General features: G+C 49.9%; 4 protein-coding genes across 4 annotated transcripts; 3 read left to right on the top strand and 1 right to left on the bottom strand.

Moving 5' to 3' along the window:
- The first annotated feature begins 55 nt into the window (after positions 1–55).
- On the top strand, positions 56–1,764 carry L228DRAFT_256311 (flap endonuclease 1). The gene is made up of 5 exons (XM_018333918.1): positions 56–146; positions 210–295; positions 355–359; positions 417–978; positions 1,038–1,764. Exons 1-5 carry the CDS (start codon positions 134–136, stop codon positions 1,557–1,559), a joined length of 1,188 nt encoding a protein of 395 aa, XP_018187333.1. The 5' UTR covers positions 56–133; the 3' UTR covers positions 1,560–1,764.
- Positions 1,765–2,658: 894 nt separating this feature from the next.
- Positions 2,659–4,659, top strand: L228DRAFT_248523 (hypothetical protein). Its single transcript, XM_018332868.1, has 7 exons — positions 2,659–3,029; positions 3,110–3,135; positions 3,264–3,286; positions 3,364–3,494; positions 3,646–3,719; positions 3,781–3,939; positions 3,994–4,659. Exons 1-7 carry the CDS (start codon positions 2,954–2,956, stop codon positions 4,168–4,170), a joined length of 666 nt encoding a protein of 221 aa, XP_018187332.1. The 5' UTR covers positions 2,659–2,953; the 3' UTR covers positions 4,171–4,659.
- Positions 4,660–6,967: 2,308 nt separating this feature from the next.
- L228DRAFT_212008 (SAICAR synthase-like protein) lies at positions 6,968–8,497 on the top strand (the record flags this gene model as incomplete). The annotated part of the gene is made up of 3 exons (XM_018329922.1): positions 6,968–7,281; positions 7,347–8,307; positions 8,372–8,497. Coding segments are annotated over 3 exons (1,401 nt in total), but the record flags the coding sequence as incomplete, so codon positions are not given.
- A 2,576-nt stretch (positions 8,498–11,073) lies between these two features.
- On the bottom strand, positions 11,074–13,593 carry L228DRAFT_239718 (hypothetical protein; the record flags this gene model as incomplete). Its single annotated transcript, XM_018331171.1, has 1 exon — positions 11,074–13,593. The coding sequence occupies one exon, from the start codon at positions 13,591–13,593 to the stop codon at positions 11,074–11,076; it is 2,520 nt and encodes an 839-aa protein (XP_018187330.1).
- Between the last annotated feature and the right edge of the window lie 1,069 nt (positions 13,594–14,662).

Raw genomic sequence — 14,662 nt, 5'->3', positions numbered from 1 at the left:
GGGATTGATAACTACGCGTGAACCTCCATCCACTGCGTCACCTCGCGCACCGAACGCGCTGTGGCTCTTTTGAATTTCTTCGCCGAAGTTGAAGGCTCACCATTTATCTTCTCTGTAATCGGAAAAAGCCACAATGGGTATCAAACGTATGCTGCAATATCCATTTGGATGCTAATGCTACTTTCCCTCTCAAATCTGACATTGTTTAGACCTCTACCAGGTTATTCAAGAGAATGCGCCGGACGCAATCAAAACCGGCGAAATCAAGAATCAATTCGGCCGTAAAGTCGCTATTGTAAGCCTGCTTCCACATTCTAATCTAGAGGCCATTGTCTTACACGGGATTGTTGACAGGATGCGTACGTTCACTCCTCCGCTTAATGGGAGCTCAGGACCTAACAACTTCGTGATGACAGCTCCATGAGTATCTACAGTTTCCTCATTGCTGTTCGCTCCGAAGGCCAGCAGCTTATGAGTGATACTGGTGAGACGACTTCTCATCTAATGGGCATGTTCTATCGTACACTTCGCATGGTGGATAATGGAATTAAACCTCTTTTTGTATTTGACGGTGCTCCTCCAAAGCTGAAATCGGGCGAACTTGCGAAGCGTTTCCAACGAAAATCGGAGGCTAAAGAGCAGCACGAAGAAGCCAAGGAAATAGGGACTGCAGAAGAGGTGGAGAGGTTCTCAAGGAGAACTGTCCGGGTCACCCGAGAGCATAATGCAGAATGCAAAAGACTTCTGAGGTTAATGGGTGTCCCTTATATTGATGCGCCCACTGAAGCAGAAGCTCAGTGTGCTGTATTAGCCAGGGCTGGAAAGGTGTATGCGGCGGCTTCGGAGGATATGGACACGCTCTGTTTTGACGCACCAATATTACTCAGACATCTCACATTCAGTGAGCAACGAAAAGAACCGATCCAGGAAATCCACCTGGAGAAAGCATTGGCAGGACTGGACATGGACAGGAAACAAGTAAGTGAATGCATATACTAGCAAAGGAAGGTCAACACAACTAATGTATGTTATTTAAGTTCATCGATCTATGCATTCTGCTGGGATGTGACTATGTTGATCCAGTGCCGAAAGTTGGACCGAACACTGCTCTGAAGCTGATACGCGAGTACAAGACCCTTGAGGGCGTCGTGGAAAGTATCGAGAACGGACAAAATAAGAAGTTTACTTTGCCGGAGGATTGGCCGTACAAAGAGGCGCGTGAGCTTTTCCTTGAGCCGGACGTCCGCCAAGCCGACCATCCAGACTGCAATTTCAACTGGGACGCACCCGATACTGAGGGTTTGGTTAAGTTCTTGGTTGAAGAGAAAGGCTTCAGCGAGGATCGCGTCCGCAGTGGTGCTGCTAGATTGCAGAAAAATCTAAAGAGTGCACAGCAAACGAGACTTGAAGGATTCTTCAAACCTGTCGCTAAAACCGAGGACGAGAGGCAAGCCTTGAAGAGGAAAACTGATGCCAAAACTGAAGAGAAGAAGAAAAAACAAAAGGCCGATATGAAGGCTAAAAAGGAGGCTAAAGCTAAACCCCGAGGCACCGCTTAGTGCCCTTTTCAACTAAAAGGGTGTAAAGCTAGCGTTGCATGTTGATGGCTTTCAATGCTTCTTAGGCGGTTTTACATGGGAGTACCAGGCGCTTTTATTGTGTTATGACCGGAACAGCACATGCATTGATTGATTCTTTGCGTTCTTCGGACCTTACTTCAATATATGCAATATTTCAAACTTTCAATGATACCTGACTTAGGAGAAAATCGATAAACGTCTTTGTTATCTTTCAAATACTGTCTCTAAAGGAAGCTCGTGAGATCGTACAATTCAAACCACCGAAGCGTTACTCCGGTGCAAGTTCTCGAAGTCCAGTTATCTGCATGACCCTTGCTCTAGGTCACCAGAAGCGTTGATCAAGAGCTGATCATCTCTCAACGACTTGCATCAGCGCATCGAGGTGCGCAAAATTGGGCCAAATAATTTCTTTCCACGTAGCTCATCCATTCAGCATACACTTGTACGAGCAAACCATACCTGAAAAAAGATGGATTGACCAGAGCGGAATGACGGCAAAACGGAAAAAAGGAATGGGGGATTCTGTGCGAGACCAACCCTTTTCGTCATGGCAAAGGAGACAATGGCTCCAAACCAAAGGCATCATCTAGAGCTTGCGAAGGAAGACGGGCCTTGTGCACGTGGTGAACCAAAACAAAACAGTTGTCGCCTGACCGGCACGCGTTCTGGATTGGGTAGGATGCTGCAACAAGCTATGATCTCATTATTTGAGACACTCTTTCATCCCAATACGGCTAGACAACTTGGCAGGAAGTGAGGAGGAACTCTCCAGACAGTGCTAAGACGACAGTGTAAAGTGCCCTTGACGCGACCAAGAGCAGATGCTGGGAATGCAAAATTACTCTGCAGATTGGCAATATCAACGGCGTGATTAGCCGTGGAGGGTCATGGAGCAACTTTTCGGGCCAAGATTGATCAATGATGGCTCGAGGAATAGCTCGAAGGCCAATGGCGCTATTATTTCTTAAAGTCCCTAAGCTTCCCCGATCAGAAATTAGGGGGCAGGGTGTTCAAAAAGAGTGAAAGGGCGGACGGGGGGCAAAGCAGCGGAGAGAAAACATTGAGAAGGGTGGGGAGTGTCGAGAACCCCCAAATCCAGCGGAAGGTCTGTCTCGAGCCAAACGGTATGCGGGCGGAATGACCAGCTCGGACCAATGGGATGCTTCCATTCCCCAGAGCACCTCGTCAGATCAACTCTCGCGTAGACCGAATATAAATTGTCGCATCGCCCACCTGCGCACGCGGGGTTTTGGGCCCAAAACACCGTCTGCTCGACCACACCACGCAAGTATCAGCCTTTCGATTCTAATTCTCGACTATCTCGCCGATTCTCTCAGCTTCTCGCTTTCTCGTCCATACCAAATACTATCGCAATGCCTCCAAAGAAAGCCTCCACTGGCGCCGCGCCCAAGAAGGCTGCTGCCGCTCCTACTCACCCTTCCTATAAAGGTATTACCCTCGTAATTTGCTCGCCTGTCATAGGCGGCGCGTCCAAATATTTGATCGCATAAGGTGCTAATACGATCCAGATATGATCAAGGAGGCCATTTTGAATGTGAGTGAATCCTGACGTGGCGAGAAGAGTCGTTGTTTCTCCTGTTTTGCCGACCGTGGCGCACCCCATCGCTTCCGGTAATTGGACCATTTTACGTGCAAAGCTGACGTGTTTTCTTCGAGATATAGCTCAAGGAGCGGAATGGTAGCAGGTGAGAAACCAATTTTGATTGCTTTTATCGCGTTTTCGCGATTTTGTTACGTGCCTGCTAATTCTGGTCCTCCGCAGTCGCGTTGCGATCAAGAAATACGTCCAGGCCAACAACAACCTTGGCGCTACTTCCGAGAAGGCTTTCAACAACCAGCTGAACCGCAGCATTAGAGCCGGTGTCGAGAGCGGTGAATTCGCACAGCCTAAGGGTGAGTTGCCCTTATCTACCGTTAATTCGGCCAACATGATCGTGTCTGCTCGCGTGATGGGAGGTTTATCGTACTGTCACCCGTGGTGGATTTGCTCTTGTGGATTTCCCCATATGATCTGCTATGTCTTGCTGACTTTGATCTCTATCAGGCCCCTCTGGTCCCGTGAAGCTTCAAAAGAAAGTTGCCGCTCCCAAGCCTGCTGCTAAGCCTGCGGCTGCCAAGGTAAGAAAAGCACATCATGATCAAGGAAGCTTTTGTTCGGTCGTGCTAATCTCTTTCACAGAGCTCTACCACCAAGGCTACTACCACGAAGAAGGCTGCTGCTCCTAAGAAGACCACCACGACAAAGAAGACCACGACCCCCAAGGCGACTACCACCAAGAAGGCCACCGCTGCCAAGCCAAAGGCGAATGCCAGCAAGCCCAGAAAGACCTCCACGGTAGTGAGTCAAAGTTAAGTTCTTCTAGCGTGATATCGAGTTTAACATGGAACAAAGGCACCCGCTGTGACTGAGAAGCCCGTGGAGCTTACCAAAACCAAGTCCGGCCGTGTCGCCAAGACCACCAAGCAACCTGCGGCAGCAAAGAAGGCTGCTCCCAAGAAGACAGCGACAAAGAAAACTTCGACCCCCAAGAAGACAGAGACTGCTGCGGCCCCTGCTGCGGCAGCCTAAGTCCTGTGCTATATCATATTTGACTTCTTGTTTCTGCGTGTCTATGAAAAGCCAGTTCGCTTAATTGGCTGTGTCTTAACGGTGATGGGAGGAGTCCGGCGGGAATCTCGTGTGTTTTATTAATCTTGTTATTCTCACTACGTGCCATCCTGTGCGAGTACCTGGTTTTTCTCACTTTGTGGGTTCTATCGAAGGTCTCTTGTCTGTGTAGCGTTTCGGGTTGGGTCTCTACGGGTCACTGAGGGTTGTCTCTTTATGTTCGGTCGCGTTTAGGGCAAATGAATTCCCATTGCGGGTAGTCTTCAGCTTATTGAAGGTTTTCTTTTCTAATTCCACTTACGATTTATCGACCACGTCTCTTCTGTTGTGTTGTCATCGTGATGGATTTTGCAGAGATTCAAGGAGGTAGCTCAAAAGTGCCGTGGTCTATTTGGCTGCAGGCTTTCCCATGCTAGATCGAATTTCTTATCAAGCTTTTGAACCACAAGCTCAGCAAACTCTCAATATCGCTCAAGAAAATTAAGTGATAAGGTATGCACAGATTTACACGCATCGCTATGATGTTGTCGGGCTTGCTTGCGCAAGTCAGGGCTAACTTTCTGAATTCGAGGGTGAAAGAGAGGTGAATCTTCAAGTGCTGGGTAGGAACGCGCGTGCCGTAGCTGATGATTACCGGATTCGCACGCGTTGACCCAGGGAGCTGCAAAGGCCGAAAGGGATCGGATTACGTCAAATTGTAGTCCGCTCGCTCCCTGTGTCGAAATAAGTTTGCAGATGGGCGAGCAACGGGCCGAACGGCGAGGCCAAGGCTCTTTGTAAGTACTATAGCCAGCAGTCATTTCTGAATCGTCGTCGTAATCTGAAATCTGTGTTGAAGAACAATCTTGTACTTTCCAGGAGGATTACTGTCCTCAATGTAATGCATAAGGTAGGTAGTTATGACTATAATTCGCCTTTGACTACCATTCCGGTCGGACAATTTCCACCATCTGATTATCGGGGTCGGGTAGTAGGACTAAATACACGCTCAAGAGACCTTGGGACCGAGGGGACGTCATACGAACTGTGGTATGGACAGGTACAGTGAGTACCGGCACCAATGTATTTAAGAACATTGGGTTATCGACCTGGGCATAACTCTTCAAACTCAGCATGTCATCAGATCTCCCCAAGGTAGCCACCCAAGGCAAGAAGCTCTGACAGAATAAGCAAAAAGACAGACTTTGCAAGGCACAAGTGAGGCACTGTCAAGTAACAAGATACTGGGTCGTGCCTGCCGAATGTAGATGCACACGGGCGATATCGGCACATGTACAAGTAGCGCCGCCCCAAGCGTAACATCATTTTTCCAGGAGACGAACGTACTTGTACCCTCACAGTTGACTGGCGACGCATTTTTGACATGGTATAGATCTGCTCCATAAGTGTAAGGAAACAAGTAAATTATATGAGGTTTGATCAAATTATATCTAGTTGATACATGAAAGAATACAAGATGCTTCTCATGACCTTTTGAATGTGGGCTCTGACTCCTTTCCCCCTATTGATAACTCCCACTTTTACGAGCTATTGTTTGCTTCGGGTCTTGGCTCATCCGCTGGGCGCTGATTGGCCCAAACCCACGTCGCATCGTCTCTCTCGTCAGTCGGGCTTTGGACTCGCAAGCCTAATAATCTCCAAAGTCAAGGAGTTCAGGTCAGTTTACTCTCGACTCTCTTGATCGGGTTGTCGTTTCTCCCCCTGATCCAAGTCTTCTCAATTCTTGGTGATAGCAACACATTACTCTATTGTATCTCATTTTCGAATTTGACGCTGCGTTCAAAATCGTCAGAACCCTTCGTCAGGAGTCGCAGGACGACACTGGGGTGATTGTATTGCCTATCTGTCAGATTGGCGGCCCAAAACAAACTGCAGACTGGGTACTGCAGTCTTCTGTCTGCCGTTCATTTGCAAGCTCTACCACCCCGAGATGCCATCATTTCTCGCCGATGATACCACCCGCAGAGAGACGGCCCGCTCCTCGCCTTCACGCGATATCCCGTCCGACCCGCCAAAGGACAAACAACCAATATCACATCATCAGTCTTCTCTCGGCAATGGCACACCTGCCAATGGGATAGACGGTATCAAGCAACACAATGGCATCGACGGAGTAGGAACCAGCAGCCTGGAATCTCATCTCGACTCTCTCATGTCCGGTCGCAGAAGGGGCAGAACGCATGGTTCGATAGATCGTGCCTCCACTGACGCAAGACGCCCGTCAGCCTCGAGCGAGCAGAGATCTAGTATTGACCATAGAAACCAAGCACTTCCGCCGACTTCCTCCCGGGCGCAGGCGGATGACGACTCTTACTTTTCTCGCCTTCCCAATGGCGTCCCGATCCAACCGTCGCGGCCGAGATCGCCCGGCTCAGTCACGACAGTAAATGGAGCGGACACTGTCTCCATGGACTCGAGGATACCGGATTCTCTCCCATCGAATGCGGGTGGCTTTGCCGGATCTCCTGGAGAAAATGAGACAGCCAGTCTTCCTCTTCCCTCGGGATCCGGCAATCGATTTTCGTCCCCTGCAATCCTGCCAACATCACACTCAACTCACAATTTGACCCCGATTCCCTCATCCCAAAGCCACGTCTCTCCAAGTCGGCTGCAACACCGCCATACACTCCAAGTCCCGAAGCCCCTGGCATCTCGCAGCTCTCGAGAATACACTACTTCGCACACAAACGCGTCCGACGATGTGGTCTCTGCAACTGGCCGCTTCTCACCCTCAGTCCACGGAGGTCGAAGAGCTTCCATGTCCATTGGGCGCCGACGGACACGGTCCATTCAGTCTGACCTCCACTTGGACGAGATACCGCAAGACGAGGATGCTGCTCGGTGGGCTGAGGCGATTCGGCAAAAGAGAGCGAGTAAGCGGAAGCGAAGAGAGGAAGAAGACGATGACCGAGTTGTGGTGGGCACCAAGGTCGACCAAAATCATGTCAACTATGTTACCGCGTATAATATGTTAACGGGGATCCGATTCACCGTGTCAAGAACAAACGCAAAAATGGACCGAGAGCTCACTGAAGCCGACTTTCATGCGCGACATAAATTTTCTTTTGACATGTAAGCAGCAAAAAAACTTTGTGCAGCTCCCCCATATCTTTGGCCATGGCTAATAATCAGCGCAGCACTGGCAATGAGCTGACGCCGTCGGCAAAATACGACTTCAAGTTCAAGGATTATGCGCCGTGGGTATTTCGCCATTTGCGAGCACAATTCCGGCTGGATCCGGCGGACTATTTAATGTCCTTGACCAGTAAATACATACTCTCGGAACTAGGTTCTCCAGGCAAGAGTGGGAGCTTTTTCTACTTTTCACGGGATTACAAGTACATTATCAAGACCATTCACCCTGCAGAGCACAAACTACTGCGGAGAATACTTCGCGACTACTACGACCATGTGCGGCAAAACCCGAACACCCTTCTGTCTCAATTTTACGGACTACACCGGGTTAAGATTCCCTATGGCAAGAAGATTCATTTTGTTGTAATGAATAATCTGTTCCCGCCGCATCGAGACATTCATCAAACGTTTGACCTTAAGGGCTCCACCATCGGGCGGGACTTTAGGGAGGAAGATCTGGCGAAGAACCCCCGTGCTACGCTCAAGGATCTCAACTGGCTGCGGAGAGATTTGCACCTGGAGCTGGGCCCTTCGAAAAAGCGGGTCTTTGTAACGCAGCTCGAGCGCGACGTGAGGCTTCTGCAGCGCCTGAAAATAATGGATTATTCTCTGCTTGTTGGAATCCATGACCTTGAAAAGGGCAATGAAGAAAACCTGCGAGACAAGACACTCCAAATCTTCCAACCCGGCGGCGAACAGAATGAGGACGTCCACTCGAACATGCTGCTGCGGACACCATCGAAGCTCGAAAACGCCAGAAAGGCAAGGGAGCTCCGACAAATAATCAAGCGGGAAAAGCCAGTGCCTCTGGAACAAACATCGAGTAGAATGCCCGACGAAATGTTGGAGGACCGCAAGAGTTTCTATTTTTACAGTGACGATGGTGGGCTTCGGGCAACCCACGAAGATGGTCGGGCAGACAAAGAAATCTATTACCTGGGTGTCATTGACTGCTTAACTCATGTGAGTAGACTCAAGCTTTAAAAAGAAGTTCTATTTAGAGGAGATGACTGACAAAGCGCAACAGTACGGCTTTATCAAGAAGGTCGAACACTTGTGGAAGGGATTGTCGCATAGCAAATCGCAAATCTCCGCCATCCCGCCGGAGGAATATGGCGACCGCTTCGTCAAATTTATCACGGCAATTACCAAGACACGCGAAGAAGCAGAGCGGGAAAAGGAAGAGGGCGCAGAGGCTACCGCAACAGTAGATGGAGCAAATATCTACCGTAGCTCGACCGACCGCGTGATTGCCAGTGCCGAAAGAGTAGCAGAAAAGAGCAAACAGAAAGGCTCTTCCGAGGAAGAGGCCCCTGACCGGACACTCAGCTCGGTGCATAGCCCAGCTGCCGATCACTCCAATGGAGTTGGAGGCGCGATCCTTCCCGTTGTTGAGGAAGCCGGCGAAGCAGCCAGCACGACTGGTGGTCGTAGCGCTCGAAGTCATAGTGGTAGCACACATAGGACTAATGGTGACGAAATCTCCAACCCGACTGCAACGGCAACAGTTACAAACACCACAGACTCCAACACAAATACCAATACTACTGCCGCCACCACTGCGGCTTCGTCCAGCGCTGAACGGGACTTTGAGCCCTCTCACCACCCGCACGGTCCGAAACCCCCACCGACCCCACCCAAGGATATCCCGATCAATGAAAAGCAGCTTCCCAGGCTGCCGTCTGGATCCTCGCGCCTGTCAGACTCGCCGCAGCAAATGAGCTCACCTGACGCATTTGACCTGGACTTGAGGATCAAAAAGTCGATGCAACAGGCCAGGTAAATGGCGATTGCAAGGGGGGGTATTTACCGTCATATCATGACCGACCACGCAAAAGAAAATGACGACAATGTCAGGCAACAGCAAAGCTGTGCAAGAACAATAACGCCTTTCCAGATTTCTATTCCACCACAAAGATCGACAGATTGTCATTTCAGACTTTGGACACGCTGCATCCCGAGGCCCAACGGGATTTGACGATGGCGTGCGTCATCGCCATAATTTCTCCTTGTCTCTTTTTTTTAACTCCCGTCGAGAGGGCCACAATTGAGAAAGGCAAGCATCCTCTTGGATGTCCTGGATGATTATCCTCTCGACGTCTAATGAGTTGAGGTTTGCCTGGGAGGATACACTTTGTATCATCACCTGTCTTTCATTACTCAATTCTACACTTGGCTCAACCCTCTGCCACTACAACATTCATCCGTTCTTTCAATGTTCCCAAGCACTTTGGACATTCTTTCCTTTTTTTTTCCCTTTCGCAGCCATGGGTTTCCATTCCCATGGCTTTTGTGTTCTTCATTTTTCATAGCATAGCGTTTTTTAAGCTTTCATTTTTTTTTCTGCTTGCTTGCTTGCCAGCTTGCTTTTCTTCACAGCACTGCACTCAAGGCCCTTGCTATTCATTTTCGGCGCTAGAATTTTGGTCCTTTTTTACTTCCCTTTCCTCTCGCTCCTCCTGGCGACTCACTCGTCATCCTTTTTTTTTCCCTGCTCTGACCAGGGTTTCTCTCTGCCGTTTCATCTCATACTTTAACTGCATGCCCAGCCAAGAGAGGACCTCTTTTTTTTTTCCTTTCCCTACTTGTTTTTTCTTGCTAAGCGTGGCACACCTAATTCCACAAACATTCCTCACTCTCGACACCCGTTTAAACCGCGCAAGGCAGACGCAGACCTAATGATACCTTTCCTATTTTTTGTCCGTTTCTTTTTCTGTTTTCTCTTTTTCCTTTCGTGTCTCCATTTTCCCCCTCCCCTTTCGTCCATTTCCTCTCAGCTTGCCCATCGTCCACTGTCCACTTAGTCCGGGGTGCTATTCCTGTTTGAGTCCCCCCACCATCCCACCCAGCTTTAGACACAAATGGATCACATATCATCTTGACTCCAGGGACATGAGTTTTCAAGACCATCATCATCGTCATCGTCATCATTATTAGTATCTTCATCATCCGTATCATCTATTGTTGTCGTTGTTGTTGTTGTTGCAAAGCTGCGAAGAATCATATATACATATACCATGTCACGTCATCTTCTCTTTTCTTTTCTTTTCTTTTCTTTTCATTTTTCATTCTTCATTCTTCATTTTTTTTTTTTTTTTTTTTTTTTAAACCCTCCTTGTCGATAATTTTTATAAGTCAAAGGCCCCCCGATTGAATAGAATGGAGATTAAAAGAATTGATTTGCTGGATTCCTTGTATTTCCATTTTTCATTATCCATTTTCGATTATCGTTTATTCATTTTCCATTATCTATCTTCTATTACCTATTACCATTTTTCATTATCCATTTTCATTATCCATTTTCCATTCTTTGATATTTTTATTTCTTATTCCTTTCATAGAAGTGACTTTCTACCTTGCGTAAACACGTGCGAGTGATGGTGATGCTAAAACCCCGTAATCTTTTCATTTCTGGGTATGTATGCATGTGGATATGTCGCTACCTATGTAAGAGTTGTAAGATTTGTAAGGTCAAATAACCCATGCAATATGTAAAACGAATTATCTCTTCTTTGCTTCAATGCTTCAATGCTTCAAAGTAGTCGACACCCTCGTATTCGTACGAAAGACAGTCGTCGTATCCAGACAATAAGATAAGATAAATTAAAAAACAAAAAAAAAGAAAAAAAAGAAAGAAGAAGTAAAAAGAAATAAAATAAAAAATAAAAAATAATAATAACAATAAAAAAACAAATCCGCCACAGTACCCGTACGTCAATCACTTAACTCCTACTCCCACCCCCTCGCCCCGCCCTCGCGGCTCTCGACAGACGAGGCAGCAGACGCGCCAAACAAGCCGACCCGCAACGGCGCAGAAGATGACGAGTACGACGGACCTGCAGGCGCAAAGCTCGCTACGCTGCGCCGCGCTGCGTCGCCCAGGCCGCTGACCAGACTGCTCTTGCTGCGCGTGGGCAGAGATACGACTGATCCTGGTTTTGATCCGCCTTTGCGAGAACTGCTTGACGAGCTGGTCCTATGAGGAGCAGCGGCCGCGGGGCGGATAGTGCGTTGCGACGAGGCGGTGGATGCGGCGTCATCGTCGGCGGCAGCGTTGGTGGCGAAGGCGGGGGATTCTTCGTCTATGATGGCTGCGGATGGAGATGGAGATGGAGAGTCGCGTGCGGAGGCGGGGGCGCTGGGGCGGCGGGATGAAGATGAGGTGGATATGTGTGAGTGGGCTTTGGAGTGAGACGACGGGGCTTTGGATGGAGTATGCGATGGAGCTCTAGAGGGTGCGTGGGAATGGGAGGAAGGCGATTTTGAAGGGGCGTGGGAATGAGAAGACGGGGCTTTGGACGGAGTATGCGAATGAGACGAAGGTGCTCTAGAAGGAGCATGAGAATGAGATGACGGGACGTGAGACGGGGCTTTGGAAGGCGCGTGTGAATGGGATGAAGGGGCTTTGGAGACTTTGGAGCGTGTAGCAGCGCGAGAGATTTTCGAGCGGGGAGATTCTGAGCGCGAGCGAGAAGCAGATCGCGAACGAGACGGGGATCGTGCGGCTGAGCGGGCGATTGAGCGGCCAGAACGAACTGAATGGACAGAAGGTTCATACGCAGCATGCGAGGAGCCGCGTCGCGAGGAGCCGACGTTGCTAATGGATTCGCTGGGCGCAATGGATGGCGCGCGACCTAATACGCTGCCGACGATTGAACCACCGGATCCCCCGCCTCCTCCACGGCCGCCGTCATTGTTGTTGTCGTAGCGGGAGTTGGAGTTGGTGTTGGTGGTAAGGACAGATCCGGCAGGCGCCGAGGCGGAGTGGTGCGAGTGGGGCCGAGCAGAAGAAGAGACTTGAGAAGGGGCATAGTAGTAGGATTTACTGCCGGAGTTGCTCTTCTTCTTGGACAACGACGACAACCGAGACGAGGACGTCGTGTTGTTGGTGGGCCCGGTGATGGCGGTGTCGGCATACGCGGGTAAGTACCGCGGTGCTTCCGACGCGACGTACGTGTCGATGAGCGTGCTTTGGCGGTCAGGCCCTTGTTTCTGCTGCTCAACCGCAGATGAAGATGGAGGTGGAGGTGGAGCCTCGATGGCCCGCCGCACAGTCGATGTCGAGTGGCGGGATACGAGCGAGGGTCTTTGGCTAACTACGCTTCGCGAACCTGCTGCCGACGATGGCGGAGGTCCGTATTGGACGTCTTGGAATACGCTGGGACTGCCGCGAGAACTGGCTGGGTAGTAATATGCCTGGGCAGCCCCGCCGCCAATGTTGCTAGGAGCCAGCTGAGGCTGGAATTGAGGTTGGGGTTGAAATTGAGATTGTGCTGGTGCTGGTGCTGGTGCTGGTGCTGGTGCTGGTGCTGGTGCTGTCGGTGGCGGCTGCGGTGGTGGGGCTGACTCGAGGTATTGCGGTTGTTGTTGTTGTTGCTGCTGCACTGCTTGAGGCGGCTGGGGTTGTGACGTCTCGTTGCTTTGCGAATCGCCCTTGGTCATGGCATATGCCACGGCCGCGCCAGCTGCTGCGCCCAGCAGCGTGCCAATGATGGTCTTTGCCGTGCCATTATCGCCATTATTCGAGGTCGTGGTGGTCGTGGCGGCCGCCACGGGGACTTGCTGTTGTTGCAGTTGCTGCGGAGGCTGCTGATATGCAACTGGAGCTCTCGACGACTGCTGCGATGAAGGGACAATGACAGAATGCGGCGGCGCTTCACTCTCGACCAGTGACCGAGCTCCCCCTCTTCCACCTGCACTGACCAGAGACCGATCATCGTCGCAGATCCGCCCTGCAGAATCTCTTCGCCAGGTCAAAACTCGAGAGGTGTTTCGAATTTTCTCGGAGAGGATCATGGACTTTGCGTCGTCGTCTTGGCCATCTCGGTGGACGACCTCGACGCTGTTCCCGTCCATGTCCAGCACGGCTGCGTTGAAGTATCCTGTTTCTGCATTTCGAAGCGCCGGCTCTCCATTCGGACGTCCGCCGGCTTTGAGCGCACAGGCAAAAAAGTCCTCTACAATGCCTCTCGTCCGCGCAGTGAAAGCAATATGTGCAGCGCCTGCTTTTACCCTAGATAGCAAAATACTGGTCAGCGGGAATCCTTTCTTTCGCCCCAAACAAATATGCAGATTTCCATACCCCGGTGTTTCCTGACATATGAAGAAGTCAGCGTCTGTAATTCCAAGCCCAATTTGGTTTCCTTGTTGACCAATGAACCGGTAACCCAGAGGCTGCAATGCGGACAGGAAGAAGGAACATGACGTTGGCAGATGAGAGACGGTCAAGCCAATATGAGAGACGGGCATGGCTTCACAAGATATTAAACCCTAGGGCGCCAGAGAAACCACGGGATTTGAAATTGTTCAGAGCAATAAAGTAGTAGAAGTTTTGAAAAAGTGAATGTATTGTTCTCACAAGAGTAACGATGAAGAATAAACCAAAAGAGAAATTAAAGGTTAAATATGATGCATGCAAAGGCGATGGAAATGCAAGATGGAAGCACAGCAGATGCACGCCCAAGATTAAAAAAAAACTGGAAGTGTCTCTAAATAGCAAGGGAGCCGGCTTGGGCTGCTCACTCAAGACAGGGCCAGCAAGCCACGCACTGCATGCTGAACAGAAAAGACCCAATGATAGAAAAGATCAAGTTAAGCTAAAGAGGGCAGGGCTAAAGAGAGAGGGAACAACGCGAAGGTTGAGCAGGGCGGGCGGATCGGCACGATAGAGGACAGGGAAGAAAGGATTGGATGCCACCGATTCCATGTCTTTTGCCTCAAGATGGGTAATTTGGCTGTCAGGACGTGCCACGTTGAGGCTCCTGCAGAAACACGTCTATTCACCGACTGCCGGCGACTTCTGGTTGGATGCTTGACCGCCTAGAACGTTTGATATCGTCATCTTGATTGGCCTGCCGTCTTTCTGCGGGGAATCGACGGTTGATGCCGGGACTCCTTTTGGAGTGAGTAAGAGGGTGATCATGGCACAAGTCTCCATACCAATTCATTTATTCGTAGTAAAGGTCCATAGTGGGCCATAATGGTCCACGTCAGTAGAAAAACCTGACATTTGACAACACGCGGGCTGGGCTGATTGTTCGTTGGTTTGACTTTGATCAGCCATTAATGAACTTGGCGCTCCACCATGATCGCCCCCCATACGGGAGTACTAGGAGTATCTCCATAGGCATGTCTGCCGTATGTGATCGGGCCGCGATGTAGAAGTGATGTATCCGATTTCAATGATCCATTTGCCTCTGCTTGTACAAAGTATACACATGCTTGAATGCTGCTTACGCCTACTGTCTGATGCCTCACGAGTTCAAAGAGCAATATGTCGTCCATTTTGATAAGGTAGGTATAACCTCCGTAGTAGGAT

The sequence above is a fragment of the Xylona heveae genome (genome assembly GCF_001619985.1).
Source record: "Xylona heveae TC161 unplaced genomic scaffold L228scaffold_7, whole genome shotgun sequence".
Taxonomy (NCBI): domain Eukaryota; kingdom Fungi; phylum Ascomycota; class Xylonomycetes; order Xylonales; family Xylonaceae; genus Xylona; species Xylona heveae.
This window is presented reverse-complemented; position numbering and strand designations above follow the sequence as displayed.